Source organism: Athene noctua, chromosome 1 (genome assembly GCF_965140245.1).
Source record: "Athene noctua chromosome 1, bAthNoc1.hap1.1, whole genome shotgun sequence".
Classification (NCBI taxonomy): domain Eukaryota; kingdom Metazoa; phylum Chordata; class Aves; order Strigiformes; family Strigidae; genus Athene; species Athene noctua.
Window position 1 is genome coordinate 123,949,013 of NC_134037.1, and position 20,170 is coordinate 123,969,182.

Consider the following 20,170-nt stretch of genomic DNA (forward strand, 5'->3'; position numbering starts at 1 on the left):
GCTGATGAGCACAGCCCTGTCATCGGTTGGGTCCCCAGGCCAGCAGATAAAGACTTGAGCACTTACTGACAAAGATAAGCTATCATAAATCAAGTAGTTATTTTTAGTATAATTCAGTATTCAGTAGTAGAAATGTTATTGTGTAGTGTTTCATCTCTCCCCCTAAATTCCCTTTAATTGATCTTGTTTATTTTGACTTCCTAAGTTCAGATATGAGCCAGAGGAAAGTAGTAACATTGAGAGCAGCTTCTTAGGAATATAAGATTCTTTTCTTTCTTTCTTTTGCCCCGTAACGTCATGTATTTGTAAGCTTAGGTAATAGCAGAGACTTCCAGGGTAAGTATTTTGTGATGTGCCTACCTTGGAATTAAATGCAAACTTTTTAAGGAGGGTTTAGCCCTCTTCCATGCATATTCCACTATGTATCAACAGGTGCAATTAGCAATGAAGAGGTTTTTACATGCAAATCAGTCATGTTTACTGAACAAAGTCTCTCAATGAGCTTTATTTAAAAAAAGAAAAGAAAGAAAATGAATGGAAAGAAGAGCTCAGAGGTAGTTATGGTCCAGTTAGTGCTCAACCTTCTCGACCCTTCAAGGTACTGACAAAAATTTTCTTGTAGTCAAAAGCAGCAAGATACTTAAGTTGAGAACTGAGGGGTCTGAGACAGCTGTAGTTGAGCTGTTTATGTCCTACATACAGTTCTTTTGTTGCCATTGCTGCCTTTTCTCCTTTGTCTAAGGAAATCGCATGAGGTCAGCAATTTAGCTCCTCCAGTGGTATTCTCCTGTACCTGACTTTTCACTTCATTTGGCTGCTAAGTGCCGGGTTTCAGTGACCAAAAAGACTTCCAGTTTTCTGGGAATACTGTGGGTTTTTTCCTTAATTTTTATTTTGCTGGGCTGTATGTAATTTCCGTATCAGAGAGAAACAAAAAGATTTTTAGTGGATGAAGTAAGTAACATGCCATTAAGGAGTTCTTAGAATCAAATAATGGCTTTAAAGACATGAGGCACAGAGGTTCTGCATTATCAGCTAATGCCCTAAAATTATATTTACTCACTGGGTTAGCACTTTTCCGTGTGCGGTTTTCTGTCTGTTAATGTGCTCATGTTCCTTGTGGGCAGTATTCTGTCAGCCTTCAAAAATAAGCATCTTCAGTATTTCTTGTGAACATTACTGAAACCAGGTAAACAAACAAAAACCCACAGATTCTGTAGCTGTGCACATTCTCACATTGCTCATACTGTGTAGAAAATGAAAATAGACTGAGTTTCTAGTTTGTTTCCTGTTAGAGGAGTGCAATGCAAATAACTTTTCTTTCTGATTAATGTAGCTTAAATAGGAGTTGAGCATATAATACGTGCAATCAAAAAATGTGTAGGGTTTATGCAGGCTTGGGTTTTGCATGTATGTCTGGAGTAAGAGTTATAATGTTGACTTCTTAAATCCTCTGCTTTGTCAGAACATCAGCATTCCTGGGTAGATGGGTTTACCTTTTTCAAAGAATTTATTTATGTACTTTAACATTGAATCAATACAAAACCAGCACTAAAGTTTAAGGAAGCCAAGTTAACTCCACTTTACAAATAACAGAGTGGTAGTCTATGATGACATGTAGGGTAAGGATGCTTCTCTTACTCTGAGCTACTGATGCTTGTCCTAGTAATATAGGAAATGATGTTAATGTAGCAGGCTCAGAGTTGCACAAAGGCTTAAGATTTGATGTGGCTTGCTGTGTATGACCCAGCCTAAAAGATTTCTGCTTCTAGTTCATAACTTCCTATGTAAATAGGGCTGCTCATGTGCAGCTCAAAATTTAAAAACCCCAAATTTAGAATGGGAATTTACAGTGGTGAAAAGTGATCTCATTACTCTAGTGCAATTCTTGCAATAAAAGCAAGACTTCAAGTTAAAATCCTGGAAACTGTTATTGTGAGGAGATGGGAAAGGAAAGTTCGTGGAGAGATCTTTTACCTACCAGCAGCTGCCTTAAACCTGTATTGATGTGAGACAGGTGTTCACTTAAAATTGTCAACCAATTCACTTTTGTATCCAATGAAAACTGAAACATTTGGAGTGAAGTTATTTATGCCTCTTGATTTAAGAAAAAAGACAAGAAAAACCCCTAAACTAAACAAAACCAATCCCCACAGCCTCAGAAAACATCTGTTTTTATGTGGAAAGCCAGTTGCCTAGTAGGCATTTATCAGGGACTAAGGCCACTGGAGGAAATCAGTATTACATAAATTGGATGTGCATTTCTGATCTAAATAAATTTTTAAATATTTCGCATAAATGAATAAAGTTAAATTATGCATACTATGTGCATAATTTAATCCTTTTGTAAATGATGTTCCCACAGTTAATGATTAAAGAACATCATGCAGTCCCTTGATTTTGAACAAGTAAACCTTCCACGGCTGCATCTATAGATAGATAGTCCTTAAGCTCAGCAAGGGGACAGGAGCACACGCTAGCACTTGACAGTGACCCGCTCCCTTTTTTGATTACTTAAGAGGGCTGTTCAGGACAGAGTATCAGCCTAATATGAATACTGTCAACCAGTTTAACAAGTCAGATTATTTAATTAGCCCTATTAAGATGCTTCTGTTTTTATCATTTATGAGTGCTCTTGCTAAGATTAGAAGGTCCATCTTCAGATTTCAAAAAGTTTCAGCTTTTCAGAAGTTTCAAATCTCAAAAATTTTCAGCTCGTGTAGTTGTTGGTCTTGCAGGGTTTTATACTATGACTCCACAACATTCTCATCCTGAGAAGACACAAAGGGGTCTGAGAAGTGGTTGAAGTTGGGTAATACACTTCTGCAGTTCTGGCCTGCAGGTTTTAGGTGTAGGACGTTTACATACACAGTGGACATTTGCTCAGTTTCCAAAATGTGCGTTGTGTGCCTTTGCTTTAGACCACCGATAATCCAGGGGATGGTTCTTTTAACACCCATTTTGTTGAAGTGTTTTGGTTTACCCCTAGGGCCGGATTGTTCCCCAGGCCTCGTTTAAAGACTACCATAAAATGAGTATCTTGCTTGACATCCAGTGCTGGTAAAACGCAGATGATGCTTGTTTTGAGCTAGATACTCTGTCACCATCTTAGTGAGACACACCTACTTTGTGTGGGTTTTATCTAGATTTTTTTAGAGGAACATGAAGTGATTTGATGAAGTAACTATTCAAATTAAATCCAACCTGTGTGTTTACCAAAAGAAAAAACTTTGAAAGCATCTGTGTCCAGAATCTGATACCTGTGTTATGGTTGTACCTTCAGAGTGTTTGAAAGGGCTCTAATTGTATCCTAGGGATGGGACTCTACCCTGTCAGCCCACAAATTAAACTCACTTGCAAAGGAAAAAAAAAGTGTAAAATTTTCATGGCTGAAATCTGTCAATGGGCTTTTCCTTTCTGGCTAAACCAGTCTGGGCTAGTTTGGAAGAAGGAACTCGCAGTTATGGAGTGACTTCATGCTTTGTTAAAAAAAAAAAAAAAAAAATTCACTGGTGGTTAGTGCTGGCTTGTGGCTTGAAGCTTTTGTTGTTGTTCTGGTATCAGTAAAGAAACAGTTAATTAAACAAAGATCAGTCCCAAGGTGATGCTGAAACAATATATGGATTGGAAGCAAGATTAGAGTGTTTTGAAAGCAGAGGGTATCAGTGTGAATTATGATTTCATCCAAAACTATCCCAAACAAATGTGGCTTGGATAAATCCAGGCAGATGGCATCTGCCAGCTCACGTTTGAAGATCTTATCCAACTTTAGCTGCAGGTGAATATGCAAAATTGCATCCTCTTAGCAGAGAAGTCTATACGTGCTTGAAGTGTGTTATGTCATCAGTAAATTATTTTAATAGCACATAAGGCTTTATTACTTTTGCTCTTGCTTTATTGCATTTGCTGCTCTACATTCAATATGTACAGCATTGGCACAATATAGGTTGCATGCTAGTTAGTGCATTAGCAGAAGAAATGGTAACTGTGTTCCAAGACCATAATACTTTGAATTTGGTACTGTTAAAGCCAGGAGAAAAAAAACCCCAAACCCCAACAGTTGTTGCATTTCAGGCTGTTGTACAAAGCTAGGAAAGAATAGTTTGTAAATGAAGCAGATTTAGTTCTGGAAGGTACCGAGATGAGACAAAATTAATATGGTTTCCAAAGTACCAGGACTTTTTTGGAGCCAGCTATCAGGTTAAACCAGAACTGTGAGCAATTCAGGATAGCAATATAAATTAAAAAAAAGAGAGAGAACAAAGAATGTAAAAGATACTTGGCATAGTATTTTAATATGGAGGATGCTGGTAAAATTAACCCTGCACGTAGGTTTAGGCAACGCTGAAAAGAATTCCACTCCTTGGTCCACAATTAAATATTGACCAGTACACTGAAACAACATGGAATTAGAAAATTATCTGAGATAAATTTAATGTGGATTAATGTTATTTTGATAAATGTGTTAACTGCTCAATGTAGTAATCCGATTTGCCTACGTATATAACTGTCTAATAGAATGGACTTATGGATGGTGCTAGAGAGCATTGCATGCAATAACTGCAGTGCTACATGTTAAGTTGAAGAGTCTTGAAGAGACAGCTGTGACATGGAGCAGAATAGAAATTTGTATAAGTATCCAAAGAAAATAATACAAAGTTTGGTTTGAAATCAATCTTTCATTTGCCAAATTAATATGACGCATGTTGCATAAAAGTTGCTGTAGAACCCAAGGAAGATCTTGCATGCATGGATGTGCCATTTTTTCCATTGACATCAGCTGCAGCATGAGGACACCAGCTCTCCCTGCAAACCTGGCCTTGGTCTCGGCACAGGACAGAATCACTTGTCCAGGTTTTCACTCTCTTTCTGATGAAGGTGAACCAGGAACAACTGGGCCAACTTGTTGGAGTTGCTCGGGATTTGCATACTACTGCCTCACAGTACATAAATTTCACATGAAAAGTCCTCATACTTAAGATTCATGTGCAATTATCTCCTCCTCAAATGGCAACTTTTTTATAGCCCCATGTGACCTTTGCGGGGCATCACCCGAGATGTGCAGTAGGTGGTATGTACCATTACCTGGCCACCTCTGGCTGAGGTGCCTCAGAAAAGGCATGGGAGAGTACTCATTGAGTGTTATTTTACCCCTTTCACAGCACAGATTTGGAGTCAACTAGGAGAGAGATTTTCATGTAAATAGCTCAAAAATCCAGCAAAACCTATTTAATTTTGTTATCAGAGAGCTGATGGCAAAGAACTAGTTATCTATTGTCAGTGATCCAGCCATTAAATGTATGTCTGACATAAGGGGTCCCTATGTGTAGCTTAGATGAAAAACAGGTCCCTCTTCTCTATCTGTGTTGGTTTTTCCTTTCCCACTTACTGCTCAGGAAACCTTCTGCACAAGAACGTAATAAGGCTCCATGTGCTTAGTCCTGGCTTTCATGCCCTTCCCTAGATTTGTACCCGATAGGAAAATAGAGCAAAATAGTCTTGTCTAGTACGTTACACTGAGCTGAGCACATAGTTGTTTAGCATAACGTGACCCTTTCTGTTACTTTTGGTGTCTTGGATCCAGTCAGTGCTCCATGTGAAGCAGATGATGTTATTTATGTAAGGTCAATAGGGAAGCACAGTGCTGCTCCTCCATCTGGAACTCCTCCACTGCTCAGGAACTGCAGGAGGCGTTTTTGAAGGTGAGGCTGAGGAAATAAGTACCATGGCGCAGGGAGTTTGGAGAGGAACCCCCCTGGGCACATCTGGAAAACGAGGATGAAGAGAGTTGAGTTACTGGAAGTTTTGGGTCTGCGCAGTGAGATGGATCTCTGGCAGGAGAACTGTTGGCAGGCTGACTGCTGAAACCATCAGTCTTGGTGTTTGTCACTGTTCTTTCTTGTCATCTTCCATCCTTTACCACTCTCAGGAAAACAGACAAGCCAAGCACTGCTAAAATTCTCTTAACATTGAATTGCTTGTCTGAGATATTGTCCAAAATGTTAAGCATTTTTCTTTTTATTTGCCGTTTCTGTTGGAAAAAAAAAAATCACTCTGAGGGTTGCAACACCATGCCTTCCCCCCCTTTCACTTCAAAGTTGTGAAAACTTGTTTTCCAAGTAATTCATAATAAAGAAACCCTTCAAATGTAATGCTGTCAAGTTGAACAAAGAAAAAGGTGAAGCTCATGACCCGAAAAGTAGTAGCTTCTGAGTGGGTTTCCTATCAGAGCACTGCAGAGGTGCAGCATTATTTTGAACTAAGTTTTCAACTTTATTCATCAATAAGACCAATATTTTTCATGGTTAAGTTACATATGAAAAACTGGGTATTTTATTTTTTTTCCCTTTTTTTTACTTTTTAAAAGCTTGATACATGTAGCGTTGGATCAAGGCACACACAAGACTGGCCAAAGGGCATACAAAGCACTTTGGTTTTTAGTCGAAGAAACAAATGATTATGGCAACAAAGAGTGGCTTGGGGTTTAATAAACATGAAATAGTTCATAGTTCAATAGGAAGGCAGAAACAAACATGTTACCTTACAGATTTATCAAGGGATTTCTGGAAAACTGTGACAGTAATGGGCAGTATTCCTGACTGTAATGGCAGTATACTGAACACATACCTGTATACTGTTTGAGTATACGGTTTAAAATAGCTCTATGCCCCAATTATCCGCTCACCTTTGTGACTAAAGTTTTTGAGACCTTGCTTATATTGCCTGGGTTTTTTTGTCCTGCCTTTTTTTTCTTTTTTCCTATGAAACTGCACTTTCAGGCCTTTTTCTGTCCAAAGTGGTTTCTAAGTGTTGTCTCTGTCCTCCTGCCCTCACCTCCTAAATGCCTGTGACCATCCATCATCGTTTTCTCAGTCATAAGCAGACCACTGACTTTGATAACCAGAAATCTATCCCTAAACTGCATCCACCACCTTGGTTTGTAGAGCTCAGCGCATTTTTTTTTTTTTTAAATTCCTCAATTAGGATCAAATTTTTTTTTCTCATGTGTCAAAAGCCTGAAGTCTTATGCGTATCCTCTATATCATTTTCTTTTAAATTGGATTTCACCATTGTTGAATGGATATATCCAGACAGCTGATATTGCCCATTACTACACGCATTTTTGTTTATTGAATATTGTTGTGGTTTACAGATTTAATAGACCCAACACTGAAAGTTCTGTAAGTTTTTGCAACCAATTCTTGATCTTCCTGATTTGCCAGGTTCAACATTATTTTATTGATACCAAAGTGAAAAATGGCCTGTGCTTACACTTACAAGGATCTCAGATGAATGTTCTGACTGCTCAACACGGCAAGAAAATTCACTGTCACAGTCAACAAGTCATCTTACTCAGTAGAACACAAAAGTTAAATGGTCTGTAACTTCAATATTAGCAAGGAAAATACAGTACAAATTACTAAAAAATACTAAAATATAGAATTGTGGTCAGGTATCCCCACTACATTAATCGCAGCAGTAGCCTGAAATTTGAAACTTTTAATAAAAAGTTCTTAAATATAAATTATATGGCAAATGTACAGTACATTGCTTTGTCAGTCTTTTAATCCAGTGTTTTGCAGTAGAACAGCAACTGTTAAGTCAGTCTTTTCTCATTTTCTTTAAAAAACAAAACAAAACCAAAAAAACCAACAAAACTCAAACCAGTCTTTCATGTCCCTCAGTATCATGAGTGTGAATGATCTGAATCTGGAATACCACTGTCTCTGTAGCTCCTGTTACTACTGCTTTCACTGTGGCTGTTCTTGTACAGGTTCATGCCATTGGGTGGGAAAATGGTGTGTATTACAAATTCCTCCTTGGACACTTGGTCGTTGGTTATTGGTATCATCTGGAAAGAAGTCTCCCTGATTTCTAGGATGGAGTTATCCTTCTTGGTTCCCGCTTCGGCGTAGTCATCTTTTCTCCGGCGTCCCTTGCTGTAGGTGCAGTTCCGGGAGAACAGGGACCCGTTTCTGTGGACGTACCAGCAGACCAGGGCCAGCAGCGCTATGGCCACCAGCGCCACTGCGCCACCGATGATGGCAGCCAAGGGCAAGCTGGAGTTTTTGTAAGGTTCTTTCTCCTGCTCCCGATTGAGGGTCGTAGTAGGGTTGTACATTTTAAGAGGTGCCGTCTCGGTCTCGATGCATTCAGGCGTTTCATCGGAGAGATAGATGTTGCTGGTTTCCATGGGAACCATGCATACACGGTACGGCGATTCTGGTTCAAGAGCCGTCAGCAAATAGTCATTTCTGTCACCCGTCACTATCGTTTCAGTTATAGATCCAAAGGCAGGGCTGTGACCCATCTTGAGCCAGCTCAGTCTTAAAGCAGTCATTGGTAGTGCAACTTTCCAGGAGATGTGAATGGTCTCAGTGCTTACAGATTTCACAAAGATTGTAATAATTTTGCGTACCGGGCTTGCTGTGGTTCTGTAGTTTTTATTTAGGTTGGGAGTCTTGATGTCTGGTTGTTTGGTCACAGAAACTGGCCAGTGTCCCTGGGCCGGGTATAATGTGTTTGGTACCGCAGTAGTGATTTGGATGGTGCTTATCATGCCATCGTCCTTACAATCAAACAGTTCCGCGTTGAGGTCTTTGATAGCCATTCCACGTACTTTTTCTGGTGCCTGACACATCAGTCCACGTACGTTAACTTTTAAAGGCAATGACTGTAACCAGTCGCGTACCCATTTCATTTTGCACCCACAGTGCCAAGGGTTGTTGCGAAGAAAAAGCTGAGTGATGTTGTCCAGATCATCAAAGACACCCTGAGGTAAATTGCTAAGATTGTTATTGGACATATCTAGTCGATACAACTGCCTTAGGTAAGAGAAAGCATTGGGTGGCACGTGGTTGATGTGGTTTTCTTGAAGATAAAGCTTTCTTAGGTTTGTTCCCGGCAAATTTACCGGTGCGGCTGTGAGCGAGTTGCGGACCAATGACAGTTCTGTAAGATTGACTAGATTCATGAAGACTTTGTCTCCTAATCCATGATTATTTAGAAGATTTCCATCTAAAACAAGGCGTTTTAGATTTGTAAGGTCTTGAAGGGACAGCTCTGAAATGGTGGAAATACGATTATCATCCAAGCGTAGCTCTTCTATCGTTTTGGGCAAACCCCAGGGAATGGTGCTAAGGTGATTGCGAGAGAGAAAAAGAAGTCTGAGATAGACGTTGTCCCGGAAAGCTCCATCCTCGATGCTAACAGCGGAAACAGAATTATCATCCAAATGCAGTTCTTCCAGATAGGGAATTTGTGAAAGTGAATCATAAGTAATGGTCCTTATGTTATTCTCCTGCAAATGCAGTTCTTTAACATACTTAGGGAGGTTAGTGGGGAATTCATCTAGGCTGTTGTGGTATAAATATATTCTTTCCACCCTAAGTAAGTTCTTCAGTTCTGAAGGAATCCCAGCATTATTTATTTGATTGTTCTGAAGGAAGAGGGTAGTAGCATCCTCTGGGATTCCTGTAGGAATAGATGTCAAATCGCGATCATTACAATATATGAAACCCACATCGCAGCGACATACTGAAGGGCAGGGTTTGGCACTAACAGAGCAAGGTGCCATGTCAAGTAACAGCCCTATTTTAGTCCAAACTAGGAAGATGCTCCAGGTTACACTAATCATGGTCAGGAATGATGAGATTTGTATACAGTTCTGATCTTCAACAATCTAAAAAAACCAAACAAACAAAATTATCCAGATCATCAGTGAAGAAACTGCAATGAAAATTCAGCATTACAGAAGACATCTGAAACATGCATATTAAACTAATATTCAAGCTCATAGAGACATTTTACTTTCTTTTCCTTACATTAATAATGGTACTGTTTCTTGTTCATGTAAATTAACATTTTATTCTGCATAGTAATCAAAAATAATACAGTCAAGTATGTCTGATCTGTGAATGGTTTTGCTTAAGCAAGAAGGCTCTTTCTAAGGATTCCTTCACATTTCATGTGTAGAGACAATCTTTGTTCAGACACCAGATAAGTACAGAGCTGACACGACACCAGAGTTCAAGTAAATCATTCTATATCTGAAAGATAAGGAGTCATTCCTAAGCCAGCTAACTACCCCCAGCAGCCCTTAAGTGAACTATAAAACCCTTACCAAACCCACAAGTTTAGAGGTGGCTTTTTTGGAGGTTCAAAAGAGTTCTAATGGCAAAGCATAAAATGCAGACCAAAGGGCAAAGGCCAGCTGAAGACTTTTTTCCAAGGTTTTCTGAGTGCTCAATGTCGTGTTGTTTATCTTATAAATACTGCGGCCTACTTTTCTTGATTTTCGAGCTGTAATGTTTAGAAAGGTGAATGTTAGAATTGGTAGGTAGCTAACAACCTGATGTAGCTGGTAGAGCTACAGCTTTCTAGTTGACTGGATGGAGTATTTCATTACGTGCTTAATTTCATGTTTAAATATTTGTCATTCTCAAAAGTCTTCTTACTAAGCAGTACACTAATAAGAGACTATTTGGCAGGTTTAACCACATTTTCCCATCTTATTAGTTCAAACTGTGCAAGGTAGGGTAATATAAATTAACTCTTGAGACTGAAATTGTGCTTTGCATTGGTAGTGTGTTTGTACATCGAGCTCAGGTAATTAGCATTTTTATAGCCTTTAAGACAACATAATTCAATTACCATTGTAATTAGGGTTGTGAGAACTTCTGCAAGATGACCTATGCATTAAGCAGTGTCATGACCTTTTCTCTTGTGGGTTCATATACTAATTGAACTTTATTCTCTAAGGCACAAAAAGGAAAAGAAATTAATATTGATCCTACCGTATTTAAAGGTATGAGTAAATTTTGTGCTTGAGGATATCCAGTAAAGGAATGTCTTTCTCACGAGTCACTCTTATGGTTTACTCCATGGAGCTGTTTTTTTTTTTTTTTTCTCGACGGCGTTTACTCAGACGGTCCTTCTTGGTGGTGTGTGTTTCCTGGCTCCTGGCACGATACTCAATGAGCATTCCAACCAAGATTTATCATGGTACATAAGCACACCAGGCCAGGGCGGAGAAAAGCTTCAGCTTCCCTCTATTTTTGTCCTCATGTAAAGTCTGTGAATGAAGAACCTCTTTTGTTTGGTTTAATGCCTTTAGCAGGAATTACTTTCTTTGTAACTCTTACAAACTCTTCTGTGCAGCGTAGTAGTAGGAGGTGGTAACTTCAGCGCTGCATGATGCAAACTATTCATTATGCTGAGGCTTGAAGGATGGAGCCTCTTCAGGAGGTCAGGAATGGGGCTGCTTTTTCCTGTCCAGAATTATCCAAGTATAAACTTTGTGCAGTAACTACATCCTGATACATCCACGCCTCTTTGAGAGAACCATTTCCCGACTCTCGCTTTTTAACACTTCCTCCAAATTTGTAAAGCAGGAAAGAATTCCTCCTGCGCTGCAAGAATGCAAGTTTCTCTACTGTAGAAACATTAAGCAATTCAGATGGTTTTCTTCATTAAAAAAAAACCCACAAAATTATTATTTCCTTCCCAGAAAACCCGGCTTTTAAAGCTTTCCGTGAACTCTTAATTTCCTGTGAAAGTAAAAACAAACAAACAAAAAATTGGAATTAATAACAACTGGTGGACACTAGTATTCAGAGTTGTGTTGCATCCCCTATATAAACCATGCTATGCTTATTGTATACATGACTAGCATATCTTGGTTTCCCAAAATACTGGTATTTCAGTAAAATACAGAGCTCTTTAAGAAAACATTTTGCTGTTTAGTTTCATGTTACTGCAGTTTTGCTGGAAATATTTTTTCCTTTCTTTCAGTAGAAAAGAAAGTCATCCTGAACTGACAGACAAAATATTTGTAAATTGTATTTCCCACCTGATTACAAATGCTGGTCCCGCCTCCTTGGAGAAGGCCAAAACTGTTGCTTGTTTTGTGTTCTTGGTAAACTCAGGTAGATGATGATCCTCTCTTTGGTTTTAAATGTAAAGGGAGCTAATTACCATTTAGTAGGTACTGGGTAAAGGGGGAAATGGTTTTCCTAAAATACTGTATTGATATTTCACATTTGCAGCATGCTGATTCTGAATCGGGGACTAGGCTAGGCATCTGTATCGACTCTTAGACAACAGAAATACATATGTGGGTTTTGTCCATGAAACGTGCTTGATTTGTGGTCTGAACTTGTAAGCTATTTTATTTGTCACTTTGAACAGTGAGACTGGTGTTTAGATTAGCGTTTTACTTGATTTTTCTAATTTTTTTAAAAAAAAGTATTTTCAGCTTGGCTGTTCCTATTTCTTGAACTGTAATTGATTATTTTTTTAATGGTATGTTTAACTTGGGCTACTTCCTACCACTACTGCAGAAAGTGTCCAGTGAGATACCAAATCTGTGTTCTTTGAGAGCATGTCTGAAATAGAAGTGGTTAAATCTGTAATTAAAAAAATCCTTCACCTTTACTTGATTCTCACTTTTGTGACTGCATGTTGTTCAGAAAACTGAGCACAATTCCTCAGAACTGAAATGCTAGAAAGAAACAGCATGCTGAATACTACTTGCTTAGCTGCCTTCCTCTGAGCTTAACTAGAGTAGCTACCAGGTCCTTCATAAAATACTGGACAAAACCAGAAACAGTGTCTGTTTTAAAACTCTTGTCTTTGCAGTTTGAAGCAGCTCCATCGTGAAGTCGACCAGTAATACTCCTACAGGAACAGGAAATTTGCACTGATACAAAATTACCGACAAAGATACTAATTATACTGCTCTTTTTCACAGAAAAATGTTGACCGTTAGGAAAAAAATAAAAAGCCTCCCACGTTAGAGATAGGCGTGACTGTCTAGTGAGGGAATGGTAAAGCCTCTTCTCTCCTGATGCTGGTCTCATGCTCGTCTGAGATTTGGTTTTGCACCTTGTTTTCAGCAGTTGTGTAATGGAAGTAGTAAATGAAAATGAGACACTCTCATTTTGTTTTGCCACCGTGGTATAAATAAGTATTTTAACGTATGATTTATTTAAGGCGAAGACTCAGTCCAAGTGGCCACATTTTTAGAATACAATGGAATGCATATTTTTTTGGTAACTTATGTAATTTGATTATGCAATCACTATAAACGGGAACAAAAAGGCTCCATATTCTTGCAGTGTCCAGTTTTCTTAGTCTGTATTACTTAAGTGTTTGGGGAAAGAAGTTCCAGGATCTGTTCCTGAAACTTTGCAATAAACAGTTGCTTAAGAGCTGTAGAAAAAATGGTATCTCTTAGGAACTGATGTGAAATTATGATAGAGGGTATTTTCTGGAAGTCCATTGTGAAGCGGGAATATAAATTTCTTAAATAGGCCTTTGAAGGCTACAGTAATTTTTAAGTACTTAAAAAAATCATAAATTTTCTTTAGAACTTTTAGAGCTGTAAAAAACATGTTAGTATTATGCAAAACAGAGGCTCTAGTATGCATACATTACATATATATGTACACACGAGAAAGTGAGCTCATTTGTTTTACCTTTCTAGCATATAAACTGTTTCCTCTTTGCTCCATTTGATAGTCATCCCTTCGTTTATTGCCGCTATTATAGCAGTAATGTGTAGGATTAAAATGAAAGCACTAAAGCTCATTAAGTTCTTGGAATTTTTTTTATCCCTTCTCTCAAAATTACATGAAAACAAGAGAGAGAAAAATAAAAGCAGGTCTCTTTGGAGAAGACTACACCATTTCAAAAAATGTGGATTAAGACTATACCCCCCACTCCCTTTTCTAAACTCAGAATAGTTTTCTTCAGGTTGTGATTGTTTGATATCTTGCACTTCCCTTTTATATCTCAAGCCATAGCTGAAAACAATGTTTTTGCATATCAAAGGCTCCAGTGATCTGTCTACAGAGAAGAAGGGAATCCTGCTGCCATGCTCCAACTTTCCCCTTCTTGAGCTGTCTCTAAATATTCCCTGACATCAAGTCATTATAGTTGATCCGGCAGGATGAAAAGAAAAGTGACCCCCACTGGTACAGACACTGTGTCCAGGTTTCTGCAACATCAAATTGGGAGGCTTCATGGACACATGGTTTTGAAAGAAGCCAATACTTTTGAACAGAGCAGATTTTAGAAAGTGTGTGCTAAAATCCATTTTTAAATGCAAGAATGACTCTTTTTTTGGTAACAAAAGTAACATTGGAGCAACTGAACAGCAGCTTTTTTGCTTATCTGTATTCCAAGTTGAATGTTTTCATGAACTTTGCTGAACTGCATGGTTAAATTACTTTTCCTGGGACATTGTGTAAGCAAGTGTATTACTACAGATAGTGGTAATGTGTGAGCCTCGTGCGTGTACTTATCGCTGTGGTACAGCTAAGCAGGGGGACATTTTATTTTTAAAAGTTCAAAGTAATTTGCACTAGAAAAGAAAAATGTACTGAGGGAGAACACTGTATTTACTATAAGGTATGGAGTCCAGCTGCACTCCCTGTCCTGTAGGCAGGCGACAGAAAAAAAAGTTTTTTAGTATATTTGAAAAGCTGGGAGTTTTTCGAAAAATGGTGCCAAAGAGATCTTTTCTTTCCAAGCTGTGATAAAATGTGAATAAAATCAAGACCTGCTTCACTCGAGGTCACACAATGCTTATTTGAATTTCTAATCTACCTCTGTGTTTTCTGGCAGGAACTCTGGTAGTTCAGGGGCTTCTTTCTAACCATCAAAGTAACAGGGGGAAGGGAAACAGCTCGGTATTTTTAGGTTATAAATGACAAGAGTATTGTTTCAAGTTAACAGTAGAATATATGTATTTGAGAAGCCTAACACTTTTGCTTAATCAGTGTACTTACATTCCAGAATTACCTCCGTATTTGTTTATAATCTGAAATGGATCAGAAATGTAAAATGTACTTATCTCTTAAAATACCTGTGAAGTTTATCTACTGCATATACTGCCAGTTTAATTTACAAAGGTCATGCTGCCTCTCAAGTAGCTTCACCAACTTTTTTTTTTCTTTAAAAAAAATGTTCCACAGTGTTAATCTACACTTAAAACAATACCCATACTTTGTTTTCTTTTAAGTGTATTTCTCAGGGTTAGTTGACAGCGACAGCAAAATGCTTTCTAAGCACCCTGTCTAGGAGCTGCAATTTCCACGATCATCATATTTCAGGAAGGTGCCCCAGTCTTTTGTTTGGTGCTAGGCAAGCAGAAGGTCCTCTAGCTGTCTTTCCAAGGGGTAAAGAATGCAAAGGAGTTTGTTAAAGTGAGAGTGAGCCCTTCAATCAGGTTGTATCTCTGTGTTTTGGTGAAATTTGGGTTGCCTTTTTTTTTTTTCTTCCGTTGGAAAATGTTTTATTTATTTATTTAGAAAATTTGCTCCCCCCTTTGTGTAGTAGTTGAATATAATATTGCTTTTGTCTTCCTAGTTCTAACTCAAGTGTCTTAAAAAAATGCAAATTTTGATGTGATCTTCCCTCAAATGCAAGTGAATCTGACTTAGAAATGGATTCTGGGTGAAAGCTGGACTCCACACCTTAGATGAGCCAAACCAGTATTTGCTGTAGAGGATGGAAATGAACTAAGAGTTATTCTCTTCTGAAGTTTACTTTTAAAACCCTTCCTGGTTTTGAAGATGCTAGGTTGAAAAGATACAGACTATTAAGCTATTCCTGCTCACTCTCTTGTTTTGACTACTCTGCTCCTGCAAAGGTTGCAAGTTAAAAAAGCACTTTGAGGGGGAGTGTTTTGCAATGGCTTTTTGTTTGGTGTTTTAGTGCTCTTTGAGTTTAGCCAATTATGGCTTCTAGGTTTTCTTTTGAGAGCTGCTGCTGAGGTAACTTGCCCGTGCTTAAAGTAAAAGAATAGGGAACAAATGCTGCCATTGTTTCGAAGTAAAATCTATTTCTTTCCCCCTCTTGACAAGTTTAGGTGGAATCATACCTGATAGGGAGTTCCTGGCACAAAACATGAGGCACGTAGAAGTATTACTTAAACACTGGTTAACGTTTCAGTAGTTTTGCTTCTTTCCCTTTTAAAACAGTTGTTTGCTTATCTCCCCATTACTAAATTTGCTCCTCAAAAAAAAAAGATTTTAGAAGATGTGAAGCTCTAAGATTGCTTGAATTCTTACAGCCCATGAAAGGAAGAAGAGTTTCTGATGATATAACAGATATTTACTGAAATGCTTTTCAAGATGCCTGCCCTGAGTGATATGTGGTCACTTATTACAAATAAATGTAAGCAATCACCATATTCATTCTTCTGGACAGTCCTGTTCTTTGAAGTGATTTAAGGAAAAAAAACTTCAGAAATAACCAGCCATTAACATCCATGCTTCCTGCTTAGAAGGAGGCAAAGATGGCCATCCACCAACTGAAGCCCCTTCAAATAATTGCAATGCAAAGTTTGCAAACTCCAGCAATTGCTTTGATTAGTCACCATCGCCTGACACATAGAATCTTTCAAATTTTAGGTATTGGTGACAAAGGAAAAAAGAAGAAGAAAAAAAACCCTACCCAGAAACACATTTTTATTTTGTTCTTGTTGTGAAATGTATACACTTTTATTTCTGGAGCTTAAAGCTTGCTGTGAGTTTACTACAGAGTTTTTTGCCCACTGGGGGGTGGTACACGCTACAAAACCCGTGCTTTTAAGAGCCACAAGTCAGATGTTTTTTGCTGCTGTCCAGTTTTCTCTGCTTTAATTACAACCAAGTCTCCTGTTGAGAAAAACACAGGCAGCCTCCAAAGGAGGGAACGAAAAAAACCCCCAAATATTGTTAAAAAAAAAAAAATCACTCTTTCCGAGAGTTTACAGAATCTTATTTGCCATGCTGATTAACTATGGTATTTATCTGGTCGTTCTCCGTTTAAAATAAAATGGTATGAATGTACAAAAAAAAAAAGAGAATTAGCATTTAAAATATATGCCAAGGGTTGTCACTGTTTCTGGTATACAGGAGGAGCACAGAAGGCAAGAAAAAAAAATACAGCTTTTAGAAGTGATTAAACGTGGATGGAAAAACAGAAAAGATTGATAGAAGCATGAATAAAAGGATTAGAATAAGCTCAGTATATTTTAAGATAATTGGCTTTCTATAAACCCAGGTATACCTTTTGTTTATGAAATATTTGAAACCCGATCTTAAACTGGGCTGTATTGTATGGTTTTAGAATAAATTAAAAGAAACTTGAGGGTGAGTGGGTGTGGGTTTTTTTTTTTTTTGAGAGAGAGGGAAGGGCACTGAAACCTCTTAGGTATGACCTAATGTGCGGCATATATTGACAAGGAAAAACACATACTGATCTTTCTGTTTTATAGCGAATAATTCTTTTCTTTGTACACTTGAATTGACAAGTGCATTTTTCTCTCTAATTCAAAGAAATGTTCATTAAGACGCCATATCCCCAGGCAGTAGATGGTGAGCATAATTGATGCTTCTATCTTCTTGGGCATCATATTTTAGGCAAGGAAATTGGGGTCAGGATAATGAATTTTTTTTGGTGTGTGTAAAGTCTGAACATTTTCAGGCTCTTCTTTCTATACTTGTCTGCAGTAGAGGATTTACATGGAAATACATAAGTGTCAGTAAGAAGACGCATTCAGCCGCTGTGCTCGTTCGCACGAATACGATTTAATTGTAAAGTAATTCTGCATTTCGGTGTGAATCTTGTTTACGATAGACTCCGCTCTACTCTGTCAACTGGCCAGAACTGATCCCTTGAAGAAGGGAAGCGACTTCCCTTCAGTCCCAATTAGTAACCCCTGGCTAACAGCACTCCACGAATTAGTTAATTACATGCACTCATCGTCGCGTTTGCAACACTCCTCGCAACTTTGCCCGCCCGCGCCAGGGTTGCGCTCAAACCCCCCTTTTCCGGGCAGAGAGATGAAAATTTTGAGGCTACCTCAAAAGAGAAGGACCGAGCTAGAAAGGCAGCTGTCTCTGCAGGACCAAGGGCTTTTATTCGCCAAGGGAGGGGGGGGGGGGGGAATCTTGAAAACTAAGAAGCAGTAACAAAAAAAAGCAAACCCCCACCCCACCCCCAAAAAAAAAAAAAAATCAGCGGGCTGTGCCTGGCTGCGGTGAGCTGGGGCAGATGCTTGGGAAAGAGGAGGAGAAATGCGGGGAGGGATAGAGCCGGGCTTCGCCTCATCACCGTAGTTGCAGCTCCTAATTGTAGTCGAGGAAATGGGTGAAACAAAAGCCTCCGGCCCCTTCTCGCAGCCGGGAAACGGTTTGCGGGGTGAGAGAATAAAGCCGAATAGGGGGTGCCAAGGAAAGGGCTGGACGAAACATTTGATTTGCGAGCCATCTCTAAAGGCATTCCCGCACTTGCAGGAGGGCAGGCAATCACTTAATAAACTGAAAACAGCGGAAAAGTTGATTAAAACTAAAGCAAGCACCTGGTGCCGGGCAGGGGGCGGCTCGCCCGGCCGTTCTGCCCCCAGAAAGTGGGGGGGTTCCCAGGAAATTCGGGCCTGTTGCATTCTTTCTTAGCCTACGTGCGACCATTTTGTTCCCCATCTCCTCACCCGCAGACTTTGTGCGTGAGGAGCGGCGCGGGGGCACAACCGCGCGCTCCCCCCCCCCTTTCTTTTTTTTAAAATATATGCAGAAAATTGAGGGGAGGATGGGGAGGCGGCGGGGGGGGGGGGGGGGGGGGGGGAGTTTTCAAACCAGGAGGGAAATGCGGGGCTGGGGTCCCAGCACACGCGGGCCGTGGGGAGCCGGCCGGCCCGGCTGTCTTGATCTGCGGGTCCCTCCGCGCTCCCCTCCGCCCCCGCGGAAGGCGGTCTTAGCTGCTTCCTCCCGGGGCTGGTGCAGTTTCGGGAGCAGCCAGCCGCCTTGCGCCCCAAGGAGACGGCGGCTGGGTGGGCAAAGGCCGGCTGCAGCCGCCGCCGGGCCCGTGGTGGTGGTGGGGCGGCTTCCGCGCTCCTGCGCGCCCAGCCGCGCAACCAGCGGGGCGCTCTCCCGCCGCAGCGCTCTGCCCGCATCCCGGGGTCTTGGGGGTGTGTATGTGCGTGTGTGTGCGCGCCCAAATTTCCCGCCGCATCCTCCTCCTGTAGCTCCGCACCCCTCCCTCCCCATTCTCCGACCCGCGCAACTCCCGCGGAGAAAGCGCTCATCCCGCACTTACCTGCGGAGCGCGGATAAGGGGCCGATCCCGTTTCCAGGTGCGGCGGCCGCGGTAATCCTAGTGGTGGCCGTGTCGGTGCGCGGTGCGGAGCGGAGTGGGGCGCCGGGCGCGGGGCAGCCGCGGAGCTGGGCGCGCGCCCTCAAGTCGCGGCGGCAGCGGCGAGCCGCGGGGGGCGGGGCCAGACGTCACGGCGGGGGGCGTGGCCGGCGGGAGGGGCGGGGCGGGGAGCGCGCCGCCGCTAGGGGGAGCAGCAGGCGGCGCCATGGCCGCGCCGCGCCGGGGGAGGGGCGGCGGCGCCTCAGCCCTGCGGGTGGAGGGGGGGGGAGTTTCTCGGTCGTTTCTTAATTCTTTTTTCCTCCCTTTTTTGGGGCAGAACGGCAGTGCTGCTTCTGGCGATGCTGAGAGGAAGGTGGCGCCCCCCTCGTCCCTTCAGCGTTGCGCTGAACCCCGAGCGACCGTTCTCGGTTCCCCGGTGTCTGTCGGGCTCCCGACGGGGCAGGCAAGGCTGAGGAGTTAACCCCGGCCGCCGCCTTCCCCGTGGTTTTGGCCCAAAGATCAGGGGTGGTTACGAGTTGCACAAGCGCTTTTCAGAGACAAAATACTCATAAATCCGTGTCGCTTTCCTCGGCCTCCGTAAACAAATGGCCGGGAGCGTCGTCGCTCCTCTGGCGTCCTTCTCCAAAAGCAACTTGAAGCGATGTCAGCAGCTTTGGGAGGTTTAAGGGTTTTCTCGAGGTGTTAGTGCTTAATGCCATTTAAAATCGGCAAGTGGATAAGAGTTGCCTGGTTTGTGTGCTCCACCCGAGACGGCGCTCGCTTGGAGATATCTTATCGTGCCTGGCGAGACTGAGATTGAGGACAAGTGGGGCCCGGCTGGTCTGCACTCTTAGGGATTTTTCATTGGAAAACAAACTTTTTACTCCTTAACAAACCTAAAAATTCATGGTAGTCACAGGATAAGCTAGAAAAATGTATTCCCTAAAACGTTTGTTCATAAAACCTAGTTAACTTGCAGCTTACGAACTCATACAAGTAGTGTTGGGTTTGGCACATACAAGTTGATGTTTCTGCTGTTGTTTTTTTA

General features: G+C 41.0%; 2 protein-coding genes across 5 annotated transcripts in view; one reads left to right on the forward strand and one right to left on the reverse strand.

Moving 5' to 3' along the window:
* The window catches only part of MACROD2 (mono-ADP ribosylhydrolase 2), an 890,001-nt gene that overhangs the window by 97,275 nt on the left and 772,556 nt on the right, over positions 1–20,170 (forward strand). The window lies entirely within an intron of this gene.
* FLRT3 (fibronectin leucine rich transmembrane protein 3) lies at positions 3,989–19,229 on the reverse strand. The gene is made up of 3 exons (XM_074917538.1): positions 19,087–19,229; positions 10,797–11,549; positions 3,989–9,682 (listed from the first exon to the last, which is right to left on the reverse strand). Exon 3 carries the CDS (start codon positions 9,635–9,637, stop codon positions 7,688–7,690), a length of 1,950 nt encoding a protein of 649 aa, XP_074773639.1. The 5' UTR covers positions 9,638–9,682; positions 10,797–11,549; positions 19,087–19,229; the 3' UTR covers positions 3,989–7,687.